At 32.6% G+C, this 25,419-nt stretch overlaps 1 protein-coding gene across 2 annotated transcripts in view; it reads right to left on the reverse strand.

Annotated features, from left to right (window-relative positions):
* Positions 1–10,930, reverse strand: part of LOC106666404 (aquaporin AQPcic) — a 33,318-nt gene extending 22,388 nt beyond the window's left edge. The window contains exon 1 of one of the 2 annotated variants that reach the window (XR_002910133.1): positions 687–717. Coding sequence is in view for 1 of the 2 variants with exons in the window: in XM_024226218.1 (XP_024081986.1) it covers positions 10,828–10,831 (4 nt within the window). In the remaining variant the exon portion in view is untranslated. Of the gene's footprint in view, positions 1–686; positions 718–10,827 lie in introns of those variants that run through there. The other variant, XM_024226218.1, reaches the window with a different exon arrangement.
* Positions 10,931–25,419: the final 14,489 nt, after the last annotated feature.

Consider the following 25,419-nt stretch of genomic DNA (forward strand, 5'->3'; position numbering starts at 1 on the left):
ATTGTTTGAACGAAAATCCACCAAAACACCGGAAAATCATTCCTAAGCATCGAGTAAATAAACGATTTACGAAACAGATCCCCATTCTTCAACAAGAACATTTCGAAGTTGTTGAAAGCTTGTTGGAGGCGGCGATCAATGTTTAACGTGTATCTTTTTCAAGTCCCATAAGTCTCTATGAGGTTCATGTCAGGATAACAGCCCCATCCTCATTTTCCAAGTGTCCAAACGAGATGCTGATGAAGCCTTTCTACTCGATCCCTTTCCAGTAGTAGAGAAATGATGCGGGACTTCTACAGGCTAGGCAATTCTCAGCCTTCAGATGACTCCTTTAGAGCTCACCTGTATATTACGGACCGGTTTGAGGTTAAACCGTTAAATGACGGTTCCGTAATGCGTTTAGAGAATATAAGCCTAGCCGTCGTACATCGCGGTCAGCCACTGTCTTCTCTTTGATCGAAACGTCCGATAGCCCTAAACGCGACCATCGTGGATGATAGAACGCGGTGCCCCCAGGACTTTAGATATCTAAAAGACCCCGTTCTATGTCTATCTATTTACTTCATTGGCTGAAGTATCTGCCCGGGCAAAATTTTCTCGACTTAAAACCTTTAGACTCTAAGTAAAAAACAAATTTTAATTTTTCTTTCATGGAAGAAAACAATTTAAAAAACCAATTAACTCACTCCACAAGTTGGCTCTGGAAAGGATGAAATCGAACTGATTCTCCTTAGTTTTAATCTAAAGAGTGTAAAATTTGATTAATAACACTTTATAAAGGTAAATAACACGTTATTAATTTTCTGTTTACGTTTTAAACTAACCTTTAATCTTTATACCTAGTTATTGAAGAAAATAAACAAGTAAATACAAATGTCCGGCGTTTTTTAGTCTTTGAGTGTATGTTTTTTATAAACTTTCAGGTACAATAAGATTTACACTTTGTTAATTACTAAATTATTTCGCTAAACTAATTCAAATGACTTTGTCCTTTGAAAAAATTAGTATTGTAAGATTGTAAGGTTGGAGTAGCCTTCTAGAAAGCATTATAATTTTCTGACCTTATACCTGCTGTTTCCATCTCAGTTAGGCATCTAATGTCATTCCCAAATATTTAGATGCATCCCTGAATGGTTTATTGGCTCTATCGATGGTGATAAGAGTCGTATAGGCTAGTTTTTCATTTTTGAAATCTATATTTATTTATTTCAGCTAATTGAGCTCGATCCGTTATTTTTTAAAACATTTATTTGTGCTTTTTTATAACCTATAAAATTTGGGATTTCGCAATTATTAAATTGATTGCGTATGTAGAGTTCGCTATATAAAGATCTTCCAACACGGTTGAAGAGAAAGGCACAATTCGGGCCAGGTTCATCAACACAGCCATAAATCACTTAAAATAACTAACCACAAATAATCGCAATACAACACAACAAACATTTACAAAAACCAAAAAATTCCTTAAAAACAATCGGATAAATCTTTTCAGCGGATAAAACAAAACAAGCAGTTGCCGTTAATAAAGATGACTTCATACAAAAACTCAGCCCAATTGGAAATGACACAAACACATATAACACACTGAAGTCCGACCCCACACCGTCACTCATCAAGTATACCAATAAATCCTACAGCAAAGAGTTCAACACGAAGAAATAGGCATGCACACAAAGAAATCTTATAATTCCACACTACACAACATGACACGACAAGAATAGCACCACACTTCATGCGCTGAAGATGACCCGAATAAAGGCTGAAACATCGGCCGAAAAAAGAAACGTGATGCAGGACATCGCTATTTTCCTGGTTCTATGATGATTCATTCAATCTTATTTTTCATAAAACCAAATAAAAGTAAAATAAAAACAATTTATAAAATATCGTTATTATGGAAAGTGTATAAACCATTTGATTAAAATATATCTTTCATTTGAGCTTTTATAAGCTTAGATTAGATAATAATCCTATTTAAGTCAGTGTAACCAGACAATTGCTTATGTTTTGTTGGATTGATATTTAAGAAATTAATTAGTTCAGACATGTGACTAAGTCCACGGTTAAAAATACTAATCAAGGGACTAATCAGCCGTTAAGAGACAACTGACAGTCATCAAAAATTGGTGGAATGAAACGAAAGCAAAAACAAAGAGATTTGATGAGCATGTAAAATAAAAGAGGACCTGAGATGGATCCCTGTTCAACACCAGAATAATACCAATGTCAGATCTTTTGAAATTGAAATTGACAACTTAGAAGCGACTAATCACTATGAAATATAAAATTAACAACAGGCCCAGCTTAATTGGCTAAATTTTTGACTAAGCTTAGAAATCAACAGACTATGCAAATCAGACAGCCAAAAAGAGGCATATACAGTCATCTGTATATAGGTGGGATAAAAGTAGGAGGGAAAGGTGAAATATAATGAATAGAAATTTTACAAGTGGCAAAACTGAAATTAAGTTTTTCCTTATTTGGAGATCGTGAGATGTGGTCTGGAGTGACGTAGGTTTTCGAAAAACTGAATGAATAAAAATAAAATTGAGATCATCTTCAGGGCTCAATAAAGATCGAAACGTTGACACGATAAAAAAATGTTTTTCTAAAACCTGTGTCACACCAGACCGCATCTCACGACCTCAAAATAATCCTCAAGCAACGGTCACTAAACACCACACAAAATTATTACATTATTTGTGTTGAATGCTCCATTAGGATGATGATGGTGGTGATTCTGAGAATAGAAGGGTATGTGCTCCCCAGGCACTGCGGCCTTCTGGTTTATTGTACCTTCCTAGTCCCAAGTCCAGTGAAATCGACTCAATCCTTCTTCACAGATGTATTATGGCATTGACCGTTGCTACTACCATTTTATTCCCTAGGTTTTTTTCTATATGATAGGTTAAGTCTCCATTGAGCCGTTGTTTCGCATTCGAAGATGGGATTATCGATATGTGTGCTCCCCTAGGACACTCCCAAATTTATTTTTCCTAGTTCTGATTATTATCTTGCTTAACTCTAAAATGTCTTTCGGTTTAGTAGGAAATAATATCTACTGCTTCCCCCTTAGTTCACTGGTAAGTCCCTTGTGAAAGACCTAGTCTTTTGTCCAAATCAAGGACGATAGAAAAAATTAGTTTTTCTTCCAGTGACTTTTCTATTATATCAGTTCCTCGGCGAATTTGGTCTATTGTTGGATGTATTGAATAGAATTTAAATTGATGACCTGGGAATCATTTTGTTTTTATTCTTTGTACTCATAGTTTTATTATTTTTAGAAAAATGTTTTCAACTTAGAGATTGTCGGTGGTGCGATTTTACTTTATTCGAAAAAGGCGATTTTCCCGGTAATCATATCACGATGACTTCTACAGATATTGGGAACATAAATCTGATTGCAGCTTTAAATAGGTATGTTCGAATGTAGGCCATATCCTGGAGTCTTTTTAGCAGGAAAGTTTTAATTTCTTCCACGCTTTCTTCGGGTGTAATTGTCAACTTTTGATTAAACAATTAACGATATAAGTAAAGCACCGTTGTTAATGTTTTACATAAAGATACACTGTTAATGAACTATTTTTATTCAAAATTCACGAACATTTTCTCTATCTCTTTGTATTAAATTTCCTTACCGCCGCCAAGAAAAGCTAATAATCGTCAACTTCGGCATTTGAAAAATTTGCAGGTCGTAATTGTGATATGAAACGATAAAAGAACAGCAAGTTAAACTTTACGTCAGAAAGCCAACAAACCGTGTTTTAGGACATTGGAAAATAATAGATAAGAGTTAACAGTTTATCGATGACCTTACTTAGTTATCTTTCTGGTTTCGTACCAGAAAAGAAAAATTTTTACAAAGTTTGATCAATTTCCGTCTAATCTTTAATGGTTACTACTTACGAGATTATTTTACAAACGGAGAAATGCATTGATGTTCAATATTTCCAGGTCTGTCTCTAGACAGTGTAAAAATCCAAAATACAATAACCATAAGAAAAAAGAATTACAGAGATAGTACCTCAACCAGAGGGAAGAATGAAGGCCCTCACAGCCATTTATTGGACACCGCAAGATAAATTTATGGCGAATAACCCATCTTCTTGCAGCTGAAACATAGCAGCAACCAGCACATTTATAATCCTTTTGGACAGAACGAATAAAAGAGATAGTGGGATGAAGGATCATGGATATATTGGACAGCGTAAGCCGATGGGCATACCAGAAGTTCCTGGTGTCGTGTACCGTGGTTATTTTAACCAATTTTGTATCCGAAGAATTTTAATTTTTTTTTTAAATAAGCGAGAAATGAAGTTTTAAGTTATATACATAAATCAAGGGTAGGATGAATCGACCGTAACGATATCACCAATAAGTTAGAGATCAGGGATGCGGTCATCAAAGTTAATTTTGTAACTTATGCCAAGCTTTCAACCTTTATTGAGGTCTTCATCAGGGCTCTACAAGTAATTGCAACGTTTATAATTAATGATAGGTAACACAATAATTATTAAAAAACATTGAATAACTTACTCGTCAGAGTATTAAAAGTAAAATATTACAATGATAACAGTAAAAACAGTACATATATATGTAACCAAATGAGAGCTAATCAATTGTGGTTATAGACATACTTACACAACACAGACATAAAGGACTAAATTAGGCAACTGTATCACTTTTCAAGTTTAGTGAATTAACATCAGATTTAATATGTAACCTTTCTTTTACTAATCTTCTGTCCATGATTGTCTCACATAATCAAAGTTAATTTCATGATTTGTTTCATCTGTGCTGTGCCAACCTGGTATCCAGGTATTGTTTGGTCTGACTTAGTAAACCAAGGAACAATCTTTACACCGGGTAGAGTAAATCAAGTTAGACAGTCTTAAAGGCGGATCAACACACTTTATGAGAAAATTTTCTTACCCATCTTATTGTTGAAAAAAAAATTAAAGTTTATCTATTTCTCCCAAAACCTTATTTTGTGTCTTGTGAATCATACCATATTTTTTCTAACCAAAGAACATAATATACATATATTATATATTTGAAATACCAACAACATAGACACATTTCCTGTTACATCGTTTGATGTTGCAGTTTTTTTATGGGACTTTTCGCCATGAAAAATATATTCTAATATGATCTTATTTTCAAATTTCCATATCTGTTTTCTTCATATTTTTTTAAAATTTTAACGCTTATTTATACTAGCACAAATAACAATGATAACTGTTTGAATGAGAAGGTCTATTTGGACGCAGTTTTTTATTAGTGTTTTAAGATTGTTGAGATTACAAAAAACCGCGACAAAACTGGTTCCTCGGCATTTATTAAATTCCAGATCGTTCTAGCTTGGAAAATAGCTGAAATAGAGACTTCAGACAGAATAGAGTTAATTTAAATACGTCTATAACCCTTTGGGAAATATGATATTCGTTGATCGACCTGCAGATAATCTATGTAGGGTTCCAATCTTCGTAGAGGTCATTAGACCTTACAGTGCCATCATCAGGGCCTATTTTATTATGGAGCACATGCCCAGCATAATACCTTTTTGACGGTGAAAACAGACATCTACATAAAATTATAAGAAATTATTAACATACAATATTTATATTTGATAATGAAAACAATATTTTATAGTAAAGTAAAACAATACCTTGCTACAAATCCATATGACTAAAGGTCCAACTATTTCTTTTTCTTCTGATTAGCAATTTCTTACAGGTACTTTTGTGATTATAGAGAATGTATTTAAAACTAAAATTACACCTATTTAGAGAAACTATGTACAAAGGATTAAAATTAATATGTAAAAAGGAATAAAATAGGCCCTGATGATGGCATTATAACGTGCCGTAATCTCGGTGAACCCGGCATATAGTCTTCTTTTTTTCATCTATCTAATGATTTTTTTTACGACCCCGAACGATCAGAAGACGGGCGCAATTAATTTCTGATCGGTCCAATTAAACCGTAAGTCATTAAACTTATGTGTCAAAATTATCCTTGCGACACATCCAACCGTTGGTCTTGAAAAGCTCACACGAGGCTTAAAAGATGAGAGCCTAAAAGAAATTTTCAGGGTTAAATTAAAAAAAATTTTTAAATTGTACCCTAATTATGCCATAAGGTTTGGAAAGGATAGAATAATGCTGATCCTTGTAGTTTTATGTTCTTAGCCCGTACAAACCACTATCTCTCCCGCATTTTACGCTACGCTGAATCCGTTTAACACCACTTCCCATCTTGTCGGCGCGTATTTTTTGCCTAACGTTAACGTCCCATTTATATCCTCTCTTTGAAAATATATTTGAATAAATAACATGTACTGATAGAATAAACGTGAAGATTCATCAATATGGGTTTAAAAAGGCAAAAATGTTTCTCCATGATAAATACTGTTTTTCCGTGTGGAAAATGTAGAAGAAAAATAAAGGAAAACGTGTTTTGAAAATACCTTCAATTTTCTTTTTTCCCAAATCCTTCCAGTTCCGCTTCTAATCTGCATTTCAAGGTATGCGCGGCTCAGAAGGCCAAACGCTTAGTTTTCTTGCATTTCCGTTTTTCTTCTTACGATTCGCAGACTGTTTGATGGTAATCTGAGCAAAACTTTTCAATTTGTCCAATGAATTTAGATTAAAACAGAAATATATCTGTTTGACAACGTCGACGAAAGGGTATTCTTCAATAGATTGTCTCAATTTGACCAAAAACTCGGATTTATATAGGCAAATCGATTTTAGAAAATCACTTTCGGCAGAACATGCTCTGAATAGTAATATTTGGTAGGATGGTCGTTTAAAAACCAAATAAACTTAAAGCATATCTTTGGACCTTCCAAACCTTTGAAAAGCTTCTAACGATTTGTACGATTCTAAAGTTTATTTTGGATATCTTTTTGCCAATAGTCTGCAGGGACGGCACCAGAAAACAAAATTCAGTAGGGATACGTCTACGGAGATGCCAACAAGTACGGAGTATCACAGCGTTCCATACTTGGCCCTCTCATATTTTTAATATACATTAATGGCTTCGTACAGAGTCGAAGGGTATATATTTTATAATTAGAGTACAATTTTACGTAAATTCTTTTTTTTTTTTTTTTTTTTTTAATTTCACCCTGAGAATTTTTTTTAGGCTCTCGTCTTTTAAAAGGCCTTGTATGACCTTTTCAAGTCCAACGGTCGGATATGTCGCAAGGATAATTTTGACACATCAGTTTAATGGCTTACGGCTTAATTGGACCGATCAGAAATGGATTGCGCACGGCTCTGATCGTTCGGGGTCGTAAAAATTGCCCAAAGGGTTAAAGAAGTATTTAAATTAATTCTATTCTGTCTGAAGTCCCGATTTAAACTATTTTCCGACAAGCTAGAACGAACCGGAATTTAATAAACGCCGTGGAACCAGTTTTGTCGTGGTGTTTTGTAATCTCAACAATCTTAAAACACTAATAAATAAAAAAAACCGCGTCCAAATAGTTCTTCATCATTCAAACAGCTATTATTGTTATTTGTGCTAGTATAAATAAGAGTTAAAATTATTTTAAAAAAATATGAAGAAAACGTAGATATGGAAACGTGAAAAGAAGATCATATCAGAATATTTTTTTCACATGGCGAAAATTCGTAGAAAAGACTACAACATCAAACGATGCAACAGGAAATGTGCCTATGTTGCTGGTATTTCAAATAATTTAAAAATTCCTCTCCTTTTTTCTACTCATGGCATGAATACTAACTAATATAATATAAGAATATTATATTGTTTTGTTTAGAAAAAAAAAGTATGCTATGATTCCCCAGGTATATGGTAAGGTTTTGGGACAAATTGATTTACACTGAGTACAGCTAAATCTCAATAACCAATAAATAACGACATTAGAAAAAAAAAAGGTATAAAGGTACATATTTAAATGTTTTAATGGTCATTGACGATCCGAAGAACATAAACAAAAACATAAACAAGGCGAACCCACACTCATCGAATTCCTTAAAATCACCAAATTTATACAAATATTGAACAATTTAATCCTGGCTATTTTCTCCAAACAAAATTTTGGTATAAAAAACATTTACTTTATAAATATTTATCGATAAACCTGGAAATGTATGCTCAAAAACAATTCAATAGTGCGTTTTTTATAATTCCGAATCTATTCGGATTTTTTTAAATATTCGCTCTGATAATTTCTGGCTGTAATTTCATTCAACTACATACATTATAATTAGATCCTATTTAGTTCTACTTTCACATAAAAGGCTAGTTTTCATTTTTTTAATGCAAATTTTTATCATTTACTTATGTTGATGAGAAATTTACGGTGATTATCGATCAGAAATTAGTAGCACGTTACTTCCACTACAAAAAGTACAAACTATTAAGATCTTAACGTAAATAATTATCTTTTAATTTACCTCATTCATAAGTTATTATCATAATTAGCTTTGTTTACACACATGCAACCTCACACACCTCAACTGAGTCGACCACGCAAACGCTCGTTCAGGCATCTTTCAATCTCCTTGCTTATCTAATTGCATACTGTCTAATTCAAACACGCATGCTCATACAAATAGTCGCACAAAAACAATCACACATACACTTCCTCTCTCGCTCTTTTTACTCTCATTATATCTCTTTCTATATTCATAGCTCTATCTATCTCTCACGCACACTTTCCTTCTCTCTCTAATCATCTATCTATCTCTATCTCTCTCTCTACCTATCTATGTGATATTTCTCTATCTCTTCGTATATATATATTTACCTTATACTTCTATTTACCTATCTACCATTTATTTTCATTTATCAATATCTGTCTCATAATCTGTCTCTCTTCTCTCACTCTATTTATCTATATCTACTTGTTTATTTATATTCTCAATCTCTATCTATGTACTTCTCTACTTTTTACTCCGTTTCGCCCTATATATCTCTATCTTTCTACGTATATCTTTATCCACCTATCATTCTTTATAAATTATATATCTACATTTACATATATATATAGTNTATATATATCACCCTTTTTCTCTCTATATATCTATCGCTATTTATTTATCAATGTCATCTCTCCCCTTCTCTTTCCCACCACTCTCTCTCTCTCGCCTTTTCGCCCTATATATCTCTATGTCTATCTTTATCCACCTATCTTTCTCTGCAAATTATATATCTACATTTATATATATCTATCTCACCCTTTTTCTATCTCTGTTTATCTATCTATGTACATCTTTCCCCCTTCTCTATCTTCTCTCTCCCTCCCTCTCTCTCTGTCTCCCTCCCTCTCTCACACTCTCTCTCTCTCTCTCTCTCTCTCCCTCTCTCTATCCTCTCCTCCCTATTCATCTCTATCTTTTTATCTCTATAAATCTATATCTATCTTTATCCTGTACATATCTATCTCACCCTTTTCTCTCTAAATATCTACCCTCTATCTCTTTCTATATATCTATCTGTTTTCATCTATCTATGCACACCTCTCCCCTTCTCACTCTCTCTCTCTTTCTCTCTTTCCCTCTCTCTCTCTCTCTCCCTCTCCTTTCTCTCTATTTATCTCGATCTTTTTATCTCTATAAATCTACATCTATTTTTATCCATCTATCTTTCTCTACAAATTATACATCTATATTTGCACATTATGCAATCTATCTCATCCTTTTCTTTCTAAAAATCTGCCATCTATCTCTTTCTACATATCTATCCCTATTTATCTATCTTTGCACACCTCTCCCCTTTTCTCACACTCTCTCTCTCTCCCTCTCTCTCTCTCTTTCTTTCTCTCTATCGTACTCTTTTTTTCTCTACATAACTCTCTATCTATCTTTCTATTTTTTACTTATTTTTCTCTCTCCTTTTCCTTCCTTCTCGCTCCTCTCCCTTTTAATACAGACAGCCCTCTCACTCAATCAAGCAATCGCTCTCTCACTAGCTAGTTTATTGACTCTCCAACTTCCTTAATTACCACTCGGCTCTTACAATCACTCTCATAATCACTCCCGCCACGTATTAATTACGTTTTTACACACTCCGTCAATGAAACATGAAAGGTAAATTTCCTATTAAGTAATTAATGTTTAACTAGGCGACTAAAAATAAATATAACTTATCTGAATAATAAATTTTATTGTAATAATTTTATGAAAAAAGAGAAGGAATAAAGAATGTGTGTGTATTCTTGATTATCATTTGTCATCTAAAGCAAAAAAAAAAATTACATATACAAGCCCACAGGCAAATAACATACAGACAAGCACGCGGGCGTACACAATGCACACATGATCCACTTTCCAAGTTATGGACAATGTTCGCTAGAAGTGAAACTATTTTCACCAGCCCCACCGTGAAATAACTTATCAAGGATTAAAATTTAAATTAGAAAATACCGAAGTAACGTAAGTTTGGGGGAAAATCATTCACAATCTTGGAAATTTTTTGGGAGTTGTTTGTTTATAGAGAAATGTGAGACATGTGAAAATGGTCTATGCTGAATAATAATTATTGACAATTTATCTCGTATTATTTTATTTTTATTTCAATCGTATTATCCAAAATTCTTTGCAGTTTTCACTGGTTGTTCATTTATTCAGATTATGAATAAAGGGAAAACATTGATCCAGTTGAGTGTTAAATATGATACTTTTGAAACCCACTACTTAGTTGAAACAAATATTTATATACTTCATTGACCACAAATTTTGTACAGTATAAAATTTTGAGTTTGGTTGTTTTTGAGATAAGGTAGTGTCACATCGTTTTTGCATGTCTCAATTTTTTTTCTTCAAAAAGTAAAATTATTAGTCAAGTGCTCACCCATTTTGTCGCGGAATTTTCTCAAAGATCTGTAAAACTTTCCAGCTAGCACAGTTGACGGTTCGGATGTCGGCGGAAGACTACGAACTGGAAGAATTATGTTTCTAGATTAACGCTCCCTTCCCGCTTCCCCCCTCTTCATCGTACGTATTTTTTCTTCTCATCCTGGAGAGAACTTTGCTATGTATTTTGACTTGGGATCAATGTATTGATTTTGTTGAAACACGTACGCAACAATGAATAAGGTTGTCCGTCTTTTGGTCATTATTGATCATGAAAGGCATCTTAGCTAAATAAAACAAACCGATTTGTTATCTTTTAAAAATGAATTCGTACTAATATCTTAATATTAGCGTTTGGAAATCCCATCTCGACACTCAAGTGGTTTCTTTTTTGGTAATTTATTTCCTTTATTTAAACCGATTTTGTTTTTAAATGACATTCTCTAAAACAAGTAAAACCATTTAAAGAAATGTTTTTTAAATTTTTTTCCTTAACAAACATGCTTAAGATATTTACATAATGCATACAAATAGGTAGTGCAATTAATAAAAAGGCTTCTGGGACAAAGGTCACAAAGAGCCATAAGTACAACGAACATTGGGAGGGGTTTCAAATTAGCCAAACATGCAATTTTGAATATCCACAAGCTTTGAATGGTCAGAAAATTTCAAGAACAACCCTGAGATTTGAACGCAAGACCTAAACGTGGAAAAAACGACAGGGCCACCAGAAGAGTGCTTCTGGAAAAAAAGGGTGGTAAAAAAATATCCTACCCTACGAAAATCCTATAGACCGATTTGTCTCAACTCCTTTCTCCTGAAAATGTGGAGAAAATCATGATCTAGGGCAACAAAATGCTAACAAAAAAGAAAAATTTACCACATTAGAAAATAGAAAACACAATATACAATAAAAAAATTGCTTTGTTTGAATTCATCCGTATAGACAAGCATTTGACAACAGCTCACATCAATCGATTAAACATGCGACTACTAATCAATAAATAGAAACCTCAACTATACAGTGGATACAATGCTAAAGACAAAAATAAAACTAGAAGTTGCGGAGGAACCACTAAGAGGTTATCTCCAAGGAGGAGTCGTAGTACCAACTTTATCGTCTTTGGTAGTTGATAACCTCCTAGCTAACCACAATTTTGAGGTAGACGTGTACGCTGATGTCATAATAATTAAATCATTACAATTAAAGTCAAATACGATCAGAGTTTGATCGAACTCCCGCTAAAAACCTTAACTTCTTAAAGGAGATTAAAGATAGATCAAAGGCCCTTAGTCCCACGACAACTATTTTCAAGCCGAATTTCTCGCTGGAAACATGTATATATATGAAATAAATAACAAATATATCAAGGGTACAACAATTATAATACTCTGAGTTAACAGGCAGCTCTTAAGGCTCCCTATGCACAAATAGCCAGTTGGTCCAAGGTCATGAGGAATTTCACACATAAGGCACAAGACATACTAGCTAAATAGCACCTCAGCACAAAGCAAACACATAAGCCAAAATTCATTTCATGGTGTGGTGAATTCCTGTGGTAAACTAACATATCCACTAGACGTCACCATTGATTCAAAAATGGTTCCGCAAGCAGCACCCTGCAGCACCCTCCTATATATTAATCCCCTGCTTAGAGCAGACTCGTCGACGAGATCTCATCGCTCACTGATCGAGTCGGAGCACTAGTACACGCAGCAAGGGTAATCGTCACTACCAGCTACATGATGCCCTTCGCTCGGTACCATCGGCTATAAGACCATCCATTTCATCTACACCCATACCACCAGCTCCTCTAAACACCGGTCCTTCTCAAGGCCAATAAAACCCCAAACTTACGACCTGTTAGGACTTGAATGATAGTAGAACTGCAGACTAGACATTGCAGACCCCAGAGGCATATTAAAGACTCGGAACCTAGAAAAAGCCGGTTGTTAAGAAGAAGAATGATTATTATCATTATGGAATACTAGGAAGCGGAGGTTTCACACATTCCCCATGCACTTCTTTAGTTCAGTGAAAGTTAGGTCTTTAAAAAAGGAATAGATCATTGACTGTCATTGCTGCAGTTCTTTTACCCGTTTTTCTTGGACCCTTGGGTTATGCCTCCAATGAGCGGTTACTTCGCAGTCAAAGATATTATAAGTGGCAGTTTCTTCCTCCTCGTTGCATAACTTACAAAGGGGTTATAGTTGAATACGCCCCCCAGTTGTGTAGTTGTTCTCTCAGTTGCCGGGATTTACTCTTATTACTCTCCTGAGTTTTAGCTTAAGATAAGAACTAGTTTAAAATCTGTTTCTGCTGAGATTCCTACTGGGAGAGGAAAAGCCTGAAGGTTGCGCAAGGGCGCCATTAATAAAACTTTGGAATCTGGTAAAACGCTTTAAGCTTAACGAAGAGTTCTATGTAATAATGGAGATTGCACAATAGACCAATATTACCAAGCTCACATCTGCACTGACGTAGCCGTTTTTCGTTCTTTATTGTCCTTAGATCAGACAGTGAAAATAAATACGTTGAAACTGTTCAACTGAACTTAATTGGGAATTTTGTTTTTCATTTTAGTATATATGAAAATTTGTAATTTTTCTAAACTCTCACTGATTTTGATTGCACGGGCGAGTTTTTTTTTTTTCATTGTCGGCTCACAACGTGCGCTGAAAATAAATGTGTTAAAACTGTCTAAATTTTCTTGATTGTGTTATTTGTTCATTTCTGTGATTAGGAAAATTTACCAATTTTTTAAGCTCTCGTAGGTGTTCAGATCAGCATTGATAATGGGTGAAGTTTTCGTTTTTTTTATGTCCCTAGATCAAACACGGAAGTTCAGAAGGTTGAGACTATCTAACCTTGCCTAATAGTGATGTTTTCTTTCTGTTGTTAGGAAGATTGACCATCAGCACTGATACGACTGAGTTTTTCGTTCTTTGTGTCCTCTAGATCAAACAGTGAAGTTAAAAAGTTTGATACTATATAAATTTGTATAATTGGAATATTTTTTCATTTATTTTGATGGGAAAAAATGTAATTTTATAAGCTGTCGTAGATGTGTACAATATATATCATATTGTAAGTATGTCGGGTTCGAACGCAGGGTCGCTGGATTCGAACCCGGGACCTTTACCTTACAGTGATGAGCGCGGTGTCAACACCTAAACCGTTGCGGCCATCGACGCCCCATTGATCTATATTGTTGAGGGAGAGTTTATCGATCTTTGTCGTTCCTACATCCAACACCGATGTTAAAAATTGTGATACTCTATAAATTAACCTAATTGCGATATTTTTTCATTTCTTTTGTTAGGAAAAAATTGTAATTTTTTGAAGCTGTCATAGATGTACTGATCAATATTGACATTGGGTGGGTGGGTTATTCGTTCTTTGTTGCCTCTAGATCAAACACTGAAGTTGAAAAGTTTTATACTATATAAATTTGTCTAACTGCGATATTTTTTTCATTTCTTTTGATGGGAAAACTTGTAATTTTTTAAAGCAGTCGTAGATGTACTGATCAATATTGATAATGTTTTCGTTCCAACACTGAAGTTAAAAGGGTTGAGGTGATCTATATTTGTCTAACTGCGATATTTTGTAATTTTTGTTTAAATGACACTATAAAAATAACCGTTTAAATTCAAGTTTAAAAAATATCATCAATCAACGTCACAAAAGAGATTTTTCATACATAACAGTTTTGTGAATTCAAATATTGTCAACATCATAAAATAAAAAGAAGAAATGTTCAACAATCGTCACAGTTTATTTTTTTCTAAGGTTTTATTGAGTGAAAAGTTTAAAGAGGTACTCTTTAAGAGCGTAATTACTGGGTTATTCAGAAGCAATTTTATCTTGTCCTATATATTTTCAGTTATTCTTATCCACAAATGAACTGATTTTCCTTCTAACTTTTCAAGTATGTAATGTTCTGTGTATCTTGGATAATCACTTATGAATTTACAACTCATTTCTTGTAATAGCAGTCAAACAAAAATTGCGCAAAATTAATCTCAGAGCTGATGATTGCGGGGAATGCCAATTGAATCCTTTTAACCACGTCTAAGGATGCGCATCGCCCAAAGGTAATCATGATTTGCGTTCATACCACGAATTCTGAGAAACACGCCAATTTTCAATTTCAATTTGAAACAATATAACTTTTAAAAAAATCTTGTGCCATTTTACACCCAAAGTGAAAAATAGGAGCCAAATAGGAACAATGATTTTTAAACGCCGGCTTTTAAATGAAACAAGTTATGTAATGTGAATCTGATGTAAAACTACGACGTGTTCTTTATCTCATTAAGCCTTTTTTCTCTCTCTCCTCCCACCGGATGATTTATACTGTTTACCTGACTATTTATGGACGAACTGGATGGGGCGTGACAGAAATTGCGAAATACATTTTTCCCTCCCCGAAAAACACTTGGAATATATCTGAAAGAGTTCTCGGGATTCCAAGGACTGAATAATTATCTTAAGCATCCTGCGTGCTTCTATCGATCTGTTTGTTGATCGGAAATTGCCCACATTGGACATAAAACATATCAAATAATTTCATACAGGACAATTATTAGAACGAAGAAGAAAATCTCCCAGGAATGCTGATGGAATTACCATTATATAAAAAAGTGCTTATAGAACAACCACTACATAAAAAACGCAGCAAATATGTGTTTTTATTAATTTATCGCTCTAAGTGCACTGCTGTTTTGATAAACTCTGAAAAATAAACAACTGTAAACCTATAAAATTTAGAAATAGGGCGTTAACGATAGGTCTCACCTATCATTGTGCAGTTGATTATGGTATATCTGAACACTGGGGAATTCGTTTATTCAATTTTTTTCAAATTGTCATCAAATAATTTTGTATGATAATTAATTATTTAGCAATAACTAATTTTGGTGTATTTAGATCCTCTTTCGCCGCTGTCCTTAATTATGTCCTTACGCCTTTTTCTAGTTTTGAGTCCTCAGCCATTCTTTCTTGTATAGAGGCATAGAGTTGACCTTTTATTGAAAATTCAGCTGAGGTTAGAGCTGTATAAAATGATCTTTTTACTTTCAAAGGGACCTGGAGAACCAGAAACAAACCAGATGTTGCCAGGAAGAACAATGATTATTGTTATCATGATGAAGGTTAAATGCTAGGAAGCGACTTTCTTATAATCCTCAAATACAACAGCTTTCTTTAGTTTATTTCAATTGGCTCGACCCTGGTATTATGTGTCCATTGAGCCGTTGCTTCCCATTCGAATTATTGATGGCAGTTTCTTCCCCTCATTGTACAACCTACAAATATTGGCCATTGACTGTCCTTATTGCTGTCTTTTCCCTGGTCTTCTTCTTGCTACCTTAGGTTATCTCCAATGAGCGGGTCCTCATCAGGCATTGAAAATAAATGGGTTGAAACTGTCCAAATAGCTTTATTTTTATTTTTATATTGGTGATAATGATGTGCTAGGTAGCTGCGGTTTTGTATTCCCCAAGCAAAGCAGCTTTAGTTAGTTTAGATCAATTGACTCGGTCCTTGTGTTAAGAAGTAGTATGTCATTGACTTCATTGCTGCACTCTTTTTCCCTGGTCTTCTTTTTGCTACCTTAGGTAGTCTCCAATGAGCGGGTTCTCATCCCGCATTGAAAATAAATGGGTTAAATCTTTTCAACTAGCTTTATTTTTGATGCTATGTTGATGATAGTGGAATGCTAGGAAGCTGCGATTTTGTATTCCCCAAGCAAACAGCTTTATTTAGTTTAGTTCAAACTCGGTTCTTTTTTTAAGAAGTAGTAGATCGTTGACTGTCATTCCTGCAGTTCTTTTTCTCTGGTCTTCTTGGTACCTTAGGTTACGTCTCTGTTAAGTCGTTGCTTCCTATTCGAATGGTGAGTGGCAGTTTCTTCCTACTCATTGCAAAACTTACAAATTGGGTCATAATTGATCATCACACCGTTCAGTTTAACTCGTTGTAATGTGTTAATCATAAGTTTACTATGTCTAGCATCCTAGGAGTTCAATACTTTTTAAAAGGATAGTTCCTCCTCACAGTAAGTTGTTTTGCAACGATCCGGATTTCGAGCCTTTTTGCCAACTCCATCATTTATCATTTCTATCCTAGGAGTTCGTCCTAGTCTCCTTTTGATGTATGTGGACAGGTTCTGAGATGCAGGAGTCTATGTTCGAACTAGATATTGCAAGTATAGGTTCTAGTTTTATATAAGCAGATCCTCCTTTAGTCTATTTGTCTGCTTGTTCATTACCCAGAATTCCTTTGCGCCCTGGCACTTACAAGAATTTAAACGCTCATTTTGGATTGCACAAAATATATCTGTTCCTTAATTTGTCAACATTCCGTTGACGTCAAAGAAATCAATAAGTGATGAAGGCTTTACTGCCATCAGTATCAGAACCCGAGAAAAATTCTAAAAGAGGTTTTGACATGAACTTTGAGTCGAAATTTTCAGGAAGAATTGTTGATAAAAATAAATAAATTCTTAAAAAATTGTTGACCTTGATTAAACTTATTGATCATAACTGAATTATCTGTAATAAAAAAAATAATAATAACACAAATTAAGGAAGCAGTGTTTGCTTATGCTCGTACTACTGTTTTTCGTTTTTGTTATGCTGGCACTTCCGTATATATTTATTTTTATTTATAGCATGAACATGACTCTTAAAGAATTGTGCAGACAAATTTATATTTGAAGGATTTTTTATATTTTTAATGCATAATGATTATTAGCCTTCTTTTACAAAATGCAAGGTCAGAGTATTTATTTTTAATTCCTGCTTGTTATTTTTTAATTATCTTGATCATCAGAGATCCAATCATAGATTCCTGGTTATTGTGGTATTATCTATTGTTCTTCGTACTGCTTGTGAGGATGAAATCCATATTATTATTATTCGGGTATTTTCATTTTTTATGTCTACAAACGGTCCAAAGATAAAAATTTAAATTTGTAGTTGTGTTTATTTTTGGATGAGATTTGTAAACTTTGTCTTCAGTGGTTTTCCTCGGCCGTCCGCGCGAGTTCAACAACCTAGGAAGTTGGCCAAAGTCAAGTCCAAGGCGAGCGAATGTGAAAGTGGACGGGCCACGATCTACTGACCTTATATCAAGAAACTTGCGGTAGTGAAACTACCTTCATCTCTGAAAAAAATTGCTTTTCGTGATCATTGGATAGGGGCGTTCTGTCATTGTTACTAGACGTAGGCCATTCGTCAAAACGTAAAAGTTACTACATAGCCTCTCAGGGTGCACGGTCGTTTCTAAATCATTCCAAAGTAAATTTCATATAATTATTGTCATTTATCCATTGACGTCTTCAATTAAAATGAGCGAGTTTATAATTGTGGAAACGTGATGCAGGACATCGCTATTTTCCTGGTTCTATGATGAATCATTCAATTTTATTTTTCATAAAACCAAATAAAAGTAAAATAAGCACAATTTATAAAATATCGTTAATATGGAAAGTGTATAAACCATTTGATTAAAATATATCTTTCAAATAGCTTTTATAAGTTTAAATAATCTTATTTAAGTCAGTGTAACCAGACAAGTGCTTATGTTTTTGTTAGATTGATATCTAAGAAATTATTTTTAGTTCAGACGTGTAGCTACTAATCAAGGGGCTAAAGAGCCGTCAAGAAATAACTGACAGTTATCAAATATAGGTTGAATGAAAGGAAAGCAAAAGCACAAGAGATTTGTTGAACATGTAAAATAAAAGAGGACCTAAGATGGATCCCTGTACAACACCAGAATAATACCAATATCAGATCTTTTGAAATTGAAATTGACAACAAAGAAGCGACTAATCACATATAAAATATAAAATTAACAACAGGCCTAGCTTAATTTAAATTTTTGGCTAAGCTTAGAAATCAACAGACTATGCAGATCAGACAGCCGAAAAGAGGCATATACAGTCATAAGTATATAGGTGGGATAAAAGGGATCCAAAAGCAGAAGAGATATTGAAATTGGCAACTGGTGAGGGGCTCGCAATATATGGAATAGAAAATTTACAAGTGGCAAAACTGAAATTAATTTTTTGCTTATTGGGAGATCGTGAGTGCGGTCTGGTGTGACGTAGGTTTTAGAAAAACATTTTCTTTATCGTGCCAAAGTTTCGATCTTTATTGAGATCATCATCAGGGCCTGGGATTTATAAACATTGTTTAAATTTTACAAATACATGTACGTGGATGTGAAAAAATTAATTTTTTGCGAAGCTTGTTTACCAAGAGACTATGCAAATTGGCTGGCCGACAAGAGGAATATATGTAACAGTCATCTGCATAAATGAGGAATGAAAAGGAGTTTAAAAAAACTGTAGAGATATTGATGTACATTGAAAATAGAAGAAGATCTAAGATGGACCCCTGTGGAATACCACAATAATAAAGCTAACTTATTAAACATGCAATAAAAACCCATTAGTCCGCGTGTGTTAAGACCTCCTATATGACAGGATTTACTTACAATGCGAATTCTTTTAGGTTAGAATCTACGAAAACTATTTAAAATTTTAATACTATATTAAAACAATCAATTGGGGTATAGTTTATATTTTTTGTTATTTTTGCTTCTCTAAAACAAATAATTGAAAAATTTAAAAACTGAAGACTTAAAACAGTAAAAAGAATACCAAATATTCTTGGTAAACCCATATCTTAATAGAAGTGATAAAGGTGAGGTGAGTATGTTGTGCAATCTTTTTTTAAATTTTAAAACCTTATAAATTATGCCTTCCATGCTCTAAAATCAATAAATCAACCTGGTTCAATTCCCAATCCTTGAAATTAAATCTGACCCCAAAATTTTTTCTTGCTAAATTAAATATAAAAAAACTGTCCAACTCCCTTTCAGCGAAAATGCCATAAAGCCGTATTAAATAACCAATTACTTAATTTTTATAGTCAAAGAGATACAAAACTTTTTACCAATATCTTGTCCACATTAAGCTTGCCTCATTATTGCCTCCAGTAGAATAGGATAAATTCGATTACGACGCGGTCAATAGTTAAATTTATCATTGATAAAAAAATATAGAATCTTGGATAATAAAAGTAAAACGAAATACATTTAAAAATTCTCATAAAGACCAAACAACTCCAAGTAGATTTTACCCAAGTGTTATAAATATAACAAATATGGCAATAAATAATGAAGAAAACAATTTATTGAATAAAAGTTTAAAATTTGTCTCAAAAAAAGAGAATTAGATAAAAAAAACTAATATCTCTTAGTTCATTTGTATTTATTTTATTGTAGTAAAATAAATACAAATATAAAATAAAATAATGCTCTGAATTAATTAAACAAACATTGATAAAACTAAACGTCAAAAAATTCAATATCCCACGTACAATTAGATCTATTGATAAAAAGTTAAAAAGTAACAGCGATGTTATTTTAAAATCCGGTACAGGAAATAGTATAGTCATCAATGAACATCAAAAACGTCAAAATACCCTAGCTAAAAACAATGGTTATCAAGAAATATTTATTGATAGGTTGCTAGTAAAAGGAATAAAAAATTAACTTTAAAAGAAGCAACAATTGGACTCAGCCACCACACCAAAAATGAACCATTAGGTTTTTGTTGCTTGCCATACATTGTGAACTATAAAAAAAAAAAAAGGTAAAATACTAAAACAAGGTTTAGAGTAGCTTTTAGAGGTACGTGTTTACTTAGAAAAATCATATCATATTATATATTATATGTATATATAAATTTCAGAGGTGAAAAAATAGATAAATTTAAATCCAAGCCAAAATTTCTATTTAAGGGTGGCTAGAGGTGCTGATACAAAATTTCATATTAGTTTTAACAAACAAAAATTTTTATGTTTTTGAAGTTTTTTGGTTATTGATAAACTTTGTTAGCTTTTACTATAGTATGATTGCAATCTGCATAAAAAATGCTGTGGAGTGGTACACATAGTTGATATGAGCATGTGGAACAGCGTATTAAAAATATAAAAAACGGTAAATTTCAACCTTCATAAAAAAAATTTAGCGAAACTAGGGCCTATTCACAAGAACTGGAGGATACGTGTCAGGTATTTTGGTGTGTAGAAACGCAAAAAAAAAATGTTTGGTCCAAATCTGTGAAACACCAACCTGGTCGTCCCCTTGTAAGTGGATCAACGAAATCCGCGAGAAGCAAAAATTACCCAAGGGTGATCCACCCAAAAATGTGTTTTTTGCTATATTTTTTTTAAATTTCTCTTTTATTGTTAAAAGTAATTTAACATCCGTTAAAACAAATAACAATTCTAAAATAGATATTTATAAATTTAATTATATAAATTTAATAATATAAAATAATGATAAAATTTATTTTTTTTGTATAAAACTGTTACTAAAACGTAGAAAAACATAAAAACAAAAATTACCACATACACATTAAACATAACAATAATTACATGTTTAATAAACCTAATAAACCTTAAAATATACTTGAAAAAATATGATTAGCAATAATTATAAAAATAAAAAAAAACTAGGTTTATACTCAATATTGCAAAGACGATTTTGAGACTAAGTGAAAGAACGAAATCAGCTTGAAACAAAAATTACTCCAGGCTGATCCATCCAAAAATGTCTTTTTTACAAAATCTATTTAAAGGTTGTAAAGAGTTCTTGAAATGTACAATTTTTTTAAATTAAAATAAATAAATAAAAAAGACGAAAAAGGCTCGACGGAATTTTTCATGAACCAATGAGCCTATCAGAAAAACAAAAAAATACGTGTTTATTATTTTTTAGTCTATTTCAATTTTTTACATTTTGTTGGAGAAAAATTATGCAACTTACCTCAGGCCCAGTTCGACTTCAAAATTTCAAATACGACCCTGTACATCCTAACACGTCATTTTAAAGGATATTTTACGCTGAAAACAATTGTGTAATCGGAATTTACATTTGTCAAAAAATGACTCTTTCTCTCACTATCCCTCCATCAATCAATCAATCGTATATATCCAACCATCTATCTATATTTGTCTATGTCTATCTCTATTTCTATCTCTCATTTTTTCTTTAGCTCTCCCTCGTTTTGTCTCACTTTCTTTCCCCTCACGCTTTTCACGATTCTTCACGTTCTTGGTCTCTTGGTCTACTTGAAAAAACATGATGTAGCAACAATTGACAAAATCACTAGCTTTTTATACTCAATATTACAAAGCCGATTTTAAGACTAAGTGAAACCACGAAATCAGCTTGAAACAAAAATTATCCTTATTATTAATTACTATTAACCATCCACCTAAAAATGTATTTTTTGCTATAAAACATCGATTTATGGGTTTTAAAGGGCTCTTGAAATTTAAAAGTTCTTAATAAATAAAAAATATCATAAATAAATAAATATATAAAACTCTACAAAAAAGATAAACAATAAGGTGGAAAAAAAGTAAATAACATAACAATAAAGTCTAACAATGCCTTGCTAGCAAAGAACTGTGGCAACTATACTGACCACAAAACTAAAAATATCCCCTGAACTATTTTCTATGGACGCAATTGGCACCGAGTAAGTCCCGTTAACTAAGCCCAACGATGCAACCACATTCGAAAAAAAACGACAGCGTGCGGAGATATAGAAGTGGTCGCTATACTTGCCATTATCCTATAAAGGGTTAATTTGCGGCAAATATTATTTAGGTACAAATTTAAAATAGGAGGTAAATCAAAATCAATTATATTATTTATGCATCCAAGTTTACCTTTACATATTTTTATTTCAAAATTTTCAAACCAATCTAGTGCCCTCCCGTTGTTGGAACTGTGTAGCACTGTTGTATTTAAATTTAAATTTAAATTAGGTTTTGTTTTATTTAGATGGTTCTTAAATTCAGAACATTTGTTCGATTTGGTGAAGTGTTCTTTAACTATCGTTTTAATTTATCAATTTGTCCTATATTTTTAATATGGCAATCATTATAATTAAGCCAGTAAACCCCCTTTTTGACAAAATCAAAAAACAAAGTCAATAAACATGTACCTCTAAAAGCTACTCGAAAGCTTTCTCGTTTAAGAATTTTACCTACTTTTTCTGATAGTTCATGGTTAACATAAAATGTGATTAATAAACAGCAAAACAAATGACTTTTTTTTCAAACTTTTTGCCATAACTTTGTTATTTTTTGACCAATGTAAAATTGCACCATTATTTTTATTAAAACTCCTTTAAAATGATGTCAGGATGTATAGTGTCATATTGGAAATTTTGAAGTTGAACTGGTCAACTATATAATTTTTCTCTAACAAAAGGTAAAAATTTGAAACTAGACTAAATAATATTAAACACGTATTTTTCGTTTTTTGATAGCGTCATTGGTTCAGGAGAAATTCGGCCGGGCCATCTAAAAAGAACACCCGGTATAGATAGCCTCATAGATAGGTAGATATAGGGAGAAAGATAGGGAGAGGGAGAAATAGAGAAAATTAAAGAACGAGAGAAAAGGAAAGAAAGAGAATAATATAATGAGAGAGAGAGAGAGAGAGAGAGAGAGAGAGAGAGAGAGAGAGAGAGAGGGAGGGGGAGAGAGAGATAAAAGGAAAAATGAGAGACCGAGAAGAGGAAAGAAAAAGTGTGAAAGAGACCAAGAACGTGAAGGATCGTGGAAAGCGTTAGGGGAAAGTAAGTGATACAAAACGAGGGAGAGGGAGGGAAATAATAAAGTGCAAGAGAAAATATCACGAAAAAATAAAGAAAGATAAATGAAGAGAAGGGTAAAAGAAGAAAGATAAGTAGAGAGATAAAGAAAAAATGAGAGATAGAAATAGAGATAGACATAAATAAATATAGATAGATAGATGAATAGATAAAATTGATAGATTGATGGAATGATAATGAGAGAAAGAGAAAGTCATTTTTTGACCAATTTAAAATCCGATTGCACCATTGTTTTGAGAGTAAAATATCCTTTAAAATGACGTGTCAGGATGTATAGGGTCGTATTTGATATTTTGAAGTTGAACTGGGCCTGAAGTACCTTGTACAATTTTTCTCAAACAAAAGATAAAAGTTTGAAACAAGACTAGATAATATTAAACACTTTTTCGTTTTACTTTATTTTAATTTAAAGAAATTTTATATTTCAAAAACTCTTTAAAACCTTTAAATCTATTTTGTAAAAAAGTCATTTTTGGGTGGATAAGCTTGGAGTAATTTTTTTTTCACACTGATTTCGTTCTTTCACTTAGTCTCAAAATCGGCTTTACAATGTTGAGTATAAAAAGCTAGTGTTTTTGACAATTATTGCTACATCATATTGTTTTGAAGTATATTTTAAGTTTTATTAGATTTATTAAATATGTAATTACTGTTAAGTTTAATGTGTATGTACATGTATATTTTTTGCGAGTTTTTACGTTTTTATACGTTTTAGTAATAGTTTTATATAAAAAAGTAAATCTTATCATTATAATGAATTTATAAATATCTGTTTTATATTTTTTATTTATTTTACCCGATGTTAAGTTATCAATAAAATAGAGATAAAATATGTATAGCAAAAAATACATTTTTGGGTGGGATAATTTTTGTTTCTAGCTGATTTCTTGGTTCTTCCTAGTCTCAAAATCGGCTATGTAATATTGACTATAAAAAGGTATTTTTGTATAATTACTGCTACATTATTTATATTTTTCCCCACCTTTTATGATATATATATATNTTATTACTATAATAAATTTATAAATATTTATTTTAGAATTTATATTTATTTTACCCGATGTTAAGTTATTATCATTATCAATACAGTGACCACCTCATTACCACTACGGTAGATAAGAAATAATTTTAAAATCTATTGAAACCTATTTCTTGGACCCAAACAATAAATTGCAGGAAATCATGAACCCCGTAAAGGATTTTTTTATTCATTAAATTTTTATTAATTAATTAAATTTTTTAAGGATTTATTCAGATAATATTTAGTTATGTTATAATTTCGGCTTTTCGCAGGTTTAAATTGAGCGGCAAAATAAACCGGCTTCTCATTGGACCGTCGCATTGTCTGATGATCCGATCTTCAGTTCGTGTCGAGAGACGTGCTTGTAACTTCTTTCATCCTGATGATGAGCTTTAACCGTGAAATCCTGATATTCGAAAACAACAAACTGTAAGTAAGAACTCTCTTATGAAAAATATTAACCCATATCTTCATCCTAAAAGCCAAAATTTTACATGTGTATACAATTTTGAGGTTATAATGAAACAATACAATTGGGACATAGTTTAGGTTTTTGGTATTTTTATATATTACTCCCCTCAAATAAGTAATTTAAGAATAGTAAAAAAGTGGGACTTAAAACATACCCTTGATAAATCCAGATCTTGGTTTTGAAAGTTAAAACGTTACATGTTTAACATTTTGAGGTTATAGTAAAACAATAAAATTGAGATATAGTTTATATATTTGTTATTTTTAGTTTTTACTGCTCCCAAATAAGCACTAGAGAAATATTTAAAAAATAAGGGTCTTAAAACACCCTCTTTGTAAACCAATACCTTGACTCTGAAAGCAAAAATGTTATATGTACTTTTTC

The sequence above is a fragment of the Cimex lectularius genome, unplaced genomic scaffold (assembly GCF_000648675.2).
Source record: "Cimex lectularius strain Harlan isolate CLEC.00 unplaced genomic scaffold, Clec_2.1 scaffold124, whole genome shotgun sequence".
Classification (NCBI taxonomy): domain Eukaryota; kingdom Metazoa; phylum Arthropoda; class Insecta; order Hemiptera; family Cimicidae; genus Cimex; species Cimex lectularius.